Source organism: Euprymna scolopes, chromosome 46 (assembly GCF_053919585.1).
Source record: "Euprymna scolopes isolate OS-2025 chromosome 46, ASM5391958v1, whole genome shotgun sequence".
Taxonomy (NCBI): domain Eukaryota; kingdom Metazoa; phylum Mollusca; class Cephalopoda; order Sepiida; family Sepiolidae; genus Euprymna; species Euprymna scolopes.
Window position 1 is genome coordinate 164,290,102 of NC_136527.1, and position 8,683 is coordinate 164,298,784.

The window sequence follows — 8,683 nt, forward strand, 5'->3', positions numbered from 1 at the left end:
TAAGAATTTTGCAGGATCTGGCTTGTGACCCAAGATCCGTCTCAGAGGTAAACCTTGAGATTGTGATGTTCCTAGGAAGGAAAACCTGCAATTTTCAGCGACTTACCACAACAGTAGAGTTGACACAAGGGGTAAAGCGGCAGCTACCTATCCTTATTGACAAGGAATTAGACATCATTCATACAGTGGAGCATTTGGCGATTGTGGTTGAGAACCTTACGAAATTGGATTACACCCTGGATACAGATTTAGGAAGAAATGCCAATATAACTTTGGAAAGGTTACAATTTATGGAACCCTTATAAATGATAAAATGTATGAATGGGAAAGCTTGGCTTTCCCAACGAGGAGTGATTCCTTTTTGGAATCCCAGGAATTTCATGTTTCCTCATCAAATTATTATGATCCAACACAAGGTTCCAGCTTATGGAGAAGTCATGAGAACTGTTAAGTGTCCGACCTCAATCGCTAATAGTGTTCTTGACGTGTGTTCTTCTTATTCGGACCCTTATAAAGAAACTTTTGAGGACAGTACTGTAGAAAGAGGTCTGGAGTGGATTTACAGTGTGGAGTCTTTAGGGCTATCAGACTATGATGCCCAGAAGGTAGAGGAGTTTATGAGAAATATAGAGTTTAAGGAGGGACGGTACTGGGTGCAGTTACCGTGGCACACTGATAAATTAGCTCATGTGCGCTCTAATCACCAAGTAGTCCTCAAGGTGTTAGATAGGGTGGTACACACTCTGGAAATGAAGGGCCTCTATGAGGAATATTTAGAGGTTTTTGCCGAACAAGAGGCAGAAGGCATAATAGAACACTTTCCTTGTTCACCTAAACAGTTCCATAAACATGTTTGGATCCCTCATCGACCGGTCTTTAAAACCGATAGCATAGCAACTACTAAAATGCGACCAGTCTTCAACTGTTCATTGAAGGTCAAGGGTGGAGTATGCTTAAACAAGGCTGCATACCCAGGGGTAACTTATACAACCATTATCTTCGGCTTTAACGCAAGCCCTTTTATATTGAACTCCATATTGAAGTATAATGCGTCTAGATTTCCAGTTGATGAATGCACCAAACTGTTGAATTCAAATTATTATGTTGACAATCTGGTCAGTACAAATAATTCGGAAGGTGTGTTGAGAAAACTATATCATGAAATAAAGGAAAGATTGAAGAAAGGAGGATTTGATCTGCGATCATGTAACACCAATTGCCCAAAGCTACAGGAATTGATGAGGAAGAATGAGACTTTGACAACTAAAAGTTCTCCTTGGGAAAAGGTTCTGGGTTACAGATATGACCCAGAGTCGGACTCCATCAGCCTAGTCCAGCGAACTTGTGACCCCAACTTAGCAACAAAACGTAAAATACTATCAGCTGCATCCAGTGTGTTTCACCCATTATCTTTATGTCTCCCAGTCATCATTCAAAGTCGCATATTGGTGAGAGAAATGTGGAAGGCTAATATTGATTGGGATGATCCCATTCCAAAGGAAATGCAGGACAGGTGGAGATTACTAGCTAGTGATTTGTCGGCGCTTCATTCGTTATCGTTTAGAAGACAGGTACTTAATAGCGATACTGTTGCGGATTTATACATATTCACAGATGCCTCAAAAAAGGCATATGGGTTTTCTGTATATGTAGTTCAGGGAGGTATATCTTCTCTAATTTTTGCTAAGGCAAAGGTGGCACCATTAAAAGCTAAAACCGTGCCAACGCTGGAACTATTAGCAGTCTTTTTGGAAATTAAATGTCTTAATAATTGTGGAGAAAGAAGTGACTTACCGTTAAAGTGGCTGTGCGTTTGTGCCTGCAGAGCACAAATTGAGAATCAAGATGGCGCCCGTATGCGTTTATGTGGAAAAAAGTCTCGGGGAATCTCTGAGAATCTCGTACCCTGATTCCATAAATAACGAGGAAAGGAAAGCGGGAGGGGACGATTTTTAGTCACTAAAGCGAACGGATGTGTATAAAAGAAGAGGTAGAAGAAAAGAGTGTGGTCAACGAAACAAACAACGACTCAGTTGAAAGTAGAGTTGTAACGAACACAAGCTATTTCGGCATGATGTCAGGATTTGACCCCAAGCTAATTCCCCTGTTTGATGGCAGTAGCACTGATCACTCAGTGCAGGAATGGGCGGAAAAAGCAGAATTAATATGTCAGCTCAGTGGGGTGAAGCGTATAGAATGCGTGGTCCCAGTGCTCTTCACTGGGGGGGCATATGCAGTATACCAGCAGTTGGCTGATGAGGAAAAAACAGATTTTGCCTGTATCAAGCGCACCCTATTTACAGCATTTGCATTAGATCCAATTACTGCATGGAAGGAATTCATGGCCTGAAAATTACATCCCGGGGAAACGGTGGATGTGTATCTGGCTGAGCTAAAAAAGCTATCGGTCCTTTTTGGAGGGATGTCAGACAAAGGCTTGGTGTGCGCCTTTGTTGCAGGATTACCTAAGAGTGTGGAAGATCTGCTCTGTGCCTCATCCCAAGTGGACGAGATGGACATATCGGAAGTATTGGCGCAGGCACGAGCAATACTAAAGAAAAGCCCTAACACTATAGACCAAGTGGCAGCTGTACAACCATCACAGGTTGGATTGCAGGACCTGGGCGCAGCTACACCCTGCTATAAGTGTGGAGGACCCAACCATTTGGCCCGTGATTGTCTTTCGTCACGTCAACCAACTCGGAAACTTGACGGGCCGCAGTGCTACAAGTGCAAAAAACGCGGACACCTGGCCCGCACCTGTCTGGGAAATGGGCAAGGGGAAGAAGCTACAGCACCAGTCTTCTCCCCAGATCGTCATTGAGCAGGGCGCTACCCATTGTAAGCATACACATTAATAGAAGTGAGCACCTCGTGCTTGTGGACACTGGATGCACCCAGACTCTCGTACGCAAGATATGCTGTGCCACTTGGAAAGCAGAGAGAATTCCGGTACTAACTGTAGGCGGAGGTTCACTAGCCTCTTGTGGGGTGAGCATTATCCGCACAAGCATCAACGACGGGCCTGCAGTAGCTGTGCGAGCCCTGGTGATGGAGGGAGAGCTTCTTGGGTACGACCTACTCCTGGGTATGGACTTGATTACACAACTGGGTGGAATTACTGTGGACAGCACCGGCAAGGTACAGTTCTCCCGATGTGAGGAACATGTTTGTGCTGCCATAACTCTCGACGAGCCTGACTTTCATGCAGAGTATGATAGAAACACCAATGCATGGACGGCATCTTGGAAGTGGTCAAACGATCAGCCACCAATATCCTTGTGAAACCGGTTATCGGAATATCCCCCACCCATGTGGCTAAGGGAACTGCAAACGTGGATCGACAATGGCTGGCTTCTTCCATACCCAGAGGATGAGCTTGGCCCCCTGCGAGGGCTGATTCCCTTGATGGCAGTCGCACAAGAGACCAAACAAAAGGTCCGCCCCATCCTAGACTACCGTGAGCTCAATGAGCATGTCCAACCATATACGGCAAGGGCTGATGTGTGTGCACTCAAATTAAGGGAATGCCGACAGCAGGGATCGAATGGGCAACTCTGGACCTACGCAGAACCTATCTGCAAACACGCATTGAAAAGAAATTGTGGCCATTTCAGACTGTGGAAATTAGAGGAACCCGATATTGTCTAACCAGGCTAGGGTTCGGTCTAAATGTAGCCCCAGGCATTATGACAGCAATCATGCATGCTATCCGGCAGCAAGATGAGGCAGTGCAACAGGCAACATCCTCATGCATCGATGATATATTCGTCAATGAGAACCTCATGCCAGCGCAATTGGTTAGAATGCACTTTGAAAGCTTTGGACTGACATGTAAGGAACCAGAGTGTCTGTGCGACGGAGCAAAAGTTCTCGGCCTGCACGTGCGCAATAGCAAGGAGGGACTTTGCTGGAGAAGAGGAAGTCACGTTCCCAAGGTCCCATCAAACATCACTCGATGAACAGTGTTTTCGCTTTGTGGAAAGATGGTAGGCCATTTCCCTGTGTGCGGTTGGCTCAGGGTGGCCGTGGCAGCCATAAAGAGACGAGCAACAGCCGTGTCGTTGGGATGGGACGATGCAGTACACGATGTCACCCTAAGGAGCATGTTGACAGAGACTGTGTCCAGAGTGACCAGTGATGACCCCGTTCAGGGAAAGTGGTGCGTCAGCAGGAATGAGTTCACGGTCTGGGTGGATGCTTGTTCACTGGCCCTTGGAGTTGCCCTTGCAGTTAATGATGCCATTATTGAAGATGCCTGTTGGCTTCGGCCAGAGAATGAGTCGAGGCACATAAACCTGGCCGAACTTGATGCCACATTGAAGGGCGTTAACTTGGCGCTTCAATGGCACGCCAAGGTTCTACATATCATGAGTGACTCGGCATGCACTCATCAGTGGATAACCGATGCATTAAGTGGAAGAGCACCGCTGACGACACGAGCATCGAGTGAGATGTTTATTTGAAGATGGCTTGCCACCTTGGTCGACACCATCACAGAGTATCACCTGAAAGTGGATGTAGTGTTGATCAGGTCTGCGCTCAACAGAGCAGATGCTTTGACAAGAGTCCCTCAACGATGGCTTCTGGCTGGTGCTCGGAGAGATGCTGATAATCTGCAAAACACATGTGCAGCAGTTGTGTGTAATGTGGATGCAGCGCGCATCATGGACATTTATCGACAGTGTGGACATTCTGGCATCAAGCAGACACTGTACTTTGTCAAGATGATTGATCCAAGAGTAGGAAAAGAAGATATCCGAAGAGTGGTGAAAAGTTGCAAGACCTGCCAATCCATCGACCCAGCTCCAGCACGATGGAAGAAAGGGGAGTTGGGAGCGAGTGGTAAGTGGCAGAGAGTGGCCATGGACATCACACACTACGGTGGCAACCACTTCCTTATCCTCATCGATTGTGGGCCTACACGTTTCGCAGTCTGATGACTCCTCGGGCGCCAGGACTCTTGCAACATTATTCGCCAGCTGTCATCCGTGTTCTGTGAAAGAGGTGCGCCCGATGAAGTGCTGACGGACAACGACCCAGCCTTTAGCAGCCATCAGATGAGGCAGTTCTTACAAGAATGGGGTGTGGGACTGCGGCTTAGATGCGCTTATGTGCCTTCTGACAATAATATAGCTGAGAGAAGCCATCGCAGCATCAAAACAATTGCAGCCAGGAAGCAGTGCACCATTGCAGAAGCTGTGTACTGGTATAATCTCATGCCAAAGGATGGCGTCTCTCCAGGAGCGTTTAAGAGGCTGCACATTTGTGCCTGCAGAGCACAAATTGAGAATCAAGATGGCGCCCGCATGCGTTTAAGTGGAAAAAAGTCTCGGGGCATCTCGGAGAATCTCGTACCCTGATTCCATAAATAACGAGGAAAGGAAAGCGGGAAGAGACGATATTTAGTCACTAAAGCGAACGGACGTGTGTAAAAGAAGAGGTAGAAGAAAAGAGTGTGGTGAACGAAACAAACAACGATTCAGTTGAAAGTAGAGTTGTAACGAACAAAGTAATATTTTGAGAGCCTACCAAGGAACGAAATTTGGAAGTTTGTATTTCGCTGTAGATGCCCAAATTGTACTCACTTGGCTGATGTCCAAGCAGACGAGTCATAAGAACATTTTTACGAAGAATCGCTTCAAGGATGTGACACAGATGGAAGAAGTGATACTTGCAACTTACAACCTTACTATCAGGTATAAATATGGGCCTTCTAATCAGAACCCCGCGGACCTAATGACTAGAGAATAATAACAATAGCTAAATTTAAGGAAAATTTCTCCTTTTGGAGTGCTGGACCAAACTGGTTGTCTGGTGAAACTGTCTGTTGGCCTGATAGTACTTTGGATTGTCTTAGTGCAACCAACCAGCAAATAGTTCGTACGAACCTGTTGTACACCTGTAACGAGAACTGGTCTAAACCTATCATCTCCTTTGACAGATTTTCGTATTTTAACAAACTTCTACGTGTGATTTCCAGAGTCTTCGAATTTATATCCAAAGCAAGAGGCAAGGAACTGGACTATAAATAGGCTGCTGCTAACTACTTGTTCAAGACAATTCAACAACAGGCGTTTCCTCTTGAATTGAAATTCTTACATGCACCTCATGATAAACCCATTCCGAACCTTGTGAGTCAGTTAAACCTATATCTGGACAAGTTTGGTGTCGTCCGCTCCATAGGCAGGATCCAAAATATTTTTACTCTACAATATGAGGTTTTAAACCCTGTATTGACCGGGAAGAATCATCCCTTGACTAATCTAATTGTGAAGGATCAGCATGAGAGGGCTAAACACTTAGGTGTGCCAGCTACACTTAGTAGGATCAGGATTTCAGGATTTTGGATACTTCAAGGCAGACAGGCTGTGAAGGGAATATTGAAGGACTGCTTTATTTGTCAGAAAATCAACTCGATACATTTTTCGTATCCTAAGATGTCAGACCTGCCTAAACATAGAGTAAATCTGGTAAGGCCATTTCTACTTATAGGGATTGATTATACGGGACACCTGTGGGTTCAAAACCAAAATCTTCAATCTAAGTTTTACATTCTCATATTTACGTGCTTGGAAATCAAAGCGGTACATTTAGAACTGGTCAAGGACATCACAGTGCACACATTTATACTGGCCTTCATCAGGTTTTCAAACATGTGGGGCTTGCCTTCTCACATATATAGTGACAATGCAAAGTCATTTCTTGCTGGAGTTAGTTTACTAAATCAGGCCCTTACTTCTTCCGAATTTGATGATAAATTTGGCCAGTATAATATAAAGTATGTTAAGATCCCTCTTCATTCGGCTTGGTATGGAGGAGTTTGCGAACGCCTGATTAAAACATTAAAGGAATGCCTCTATAAAACTGTTGGAAGGTCCATTTATAGTCGATCTGAGCTGTAGACAGCCGTTTCAGATATCCAACGGGCAGTGAACAATAGACCGCTAACCTCTGTGAGTTCGAACAACTCAGAACTGGAGGTAATTACGCCCAATCACTTCCTTCATCCAGATCAAAACCCTGGACTTCTTAGATTGGAGATTCAACCAATTAATGAAGGAGAACTGGCCGTCCAGACAGATATTGTTGGAATCTTTGAAGAATCGTGATGAGCTGCTCAAGGAGTTTAAACGGATATGGCACGAGGATTACTTACTCTCTCTCTTCGAGAACGTAAACAAGATCGTTATCCAACTATATCTAATAAAGTACGGCCTGGAGATATTGTGACGGTAAAACCCCCGAACAAGTCTAGACCCTTTTGGCCATTGGGGAGAGTAGAAGAATTGTTTCCAGGAGATGGTGGTATGGTACGATCGGCACAGATACGTCGGGGTGATGGGAGTGTGAAAACATATTCTCTTAAGCATCTGTTTCCGCTAGAACTTCATGCAGAATATGAACCGCAAGAGGATGGTCCGGAACCTTGTTATGATGACTGGGAGTCCATATAAGGAATTCCTTGGTCAGAAACCAGTTTTGAGGAACCCACTTTAGTACAGGAGAGTGAGCAGGTTTGGATTTGTCCCAGATGTAATAAGCCTGAAGACGGATCGGCCATGATCTGTTGTAATCAATGTGATAACTGGTTCCATTTTAGATGCGTTATGATCAGTGCAGCTCCACCACATGAAAAGGATTGGGTTTGTCAACACTGCTCTGGTGATCAAGAATGAGGAATATATATATTAAAAAGGCTTTACAAAATAACAATTGATTTTGTTTTCTGTTGTGTGGGAGTGTATTGAGAAAACGTGAAGCACTTACCTGCGACTCTCAGGAAGAGTGGCAGCAGAAACCTTTTGTATGGGTGATGACTCTTTTTATATTGGTAGTTGTTACGTTTAACTTATTTGATTGGCTAACTGGATTATAAGAAGGATGGAGTGAACTGAATTTTGGTTGTGATTTCAGTTTGGGATTGGAGTTGAAGGAAATTGAATCGTTACCCTTATTACCAGACCGACAAGGTTCTACAATTTTTACCTAGTCACAGGTCGCAACAAACCATTGTTGCAAAATCCTTGTTAACCTCTAACTTTCAGTGAAGAAAGTTTCCACACTATTTAATATATATATATATATATATATATATATATATATATATATATATATATATATATATATATATATATATATATGGGTGTGTGTGTGCTTAGAAATAGTTTTCTGTCCTAATTTTCCTGTTATGTCGTTAGAGAATTCCATTGGAATTTTTGTATTTTATTCAATGTTTCAGGTTTCGGAATAATGGAATAATGATTCTTTTATTTTGTTTACCTTAAATAATTTTTTATTACGTTTACATAAAATTATTATTTTATTTCGTTTACATAAAATGATTTTTTTATTTCGTTTACATAAAATGATTTTTATTACGTTTACATAAAATGATTCTTTTATTTCGTTTACATAAAATGATTCTTTTATTACGTTTACATAAAATGATTCTTTTATTTCGTTTACATAAAATGATTCTTTTATTTCGTTTACATAAAATGATTCTTTTATTTCGTTTACATAAAATGATTCTTTTTATTACGTTTACATAAAATGATTCTTTTATTACGTTTACATAAAATGATTCTTTTATTTCGTTTACATAAAATGATTTTTTATTACGTTTACATAAAATGATTCTTTTATTTCGTTTACATAAAATGATTTTTTATTACGTTTA

At 42.8% G+C, this 8,683-nt stretch overlaps 1 protein-coding gene across 1 annotated transcript; it reads left to right on the forward strand.

Annotated features, from left to right (window-relative positions):
* The first annotated feature begins 401 nt into the window (after nt 1-401).
* LOC145270260 (uncharacterized) lies at nt 402-7,112 on the forward strand. Its single transcript, XM_080125904.1, has 2 exons — nt 402-1,513; nt 7,037-7,112. The coding sequence occupies exons 1-2, from the start codon at nt 402-404 to the stop codon at nt 7,110-7,112; spliced, it is 1,188 nt and encodes a 395-aa protein (XP_079982030.1).
* Nucleotides 7,113-8,683: the final 1,571 nt, after the last annotated feature.

What these genes read in the sequence shown, in the direction of transcription:
- LOC145270260 (XM_080125904.1), top strand. Translation starts at nt 402, where the DNA reads ATGATCCAACACAAGGTTCCAGCTTATGGAGAAGTCATGAGAACTGTT. An exon ending in CCAAAGGAAATGCAGGACAG is followed by an intron (nt 1,514 to 7,036) that starts GTGGAGATTACT and finishes TGGACTTCTTAG; the next exon opens with ATTGGAGATTCAACCAATTA.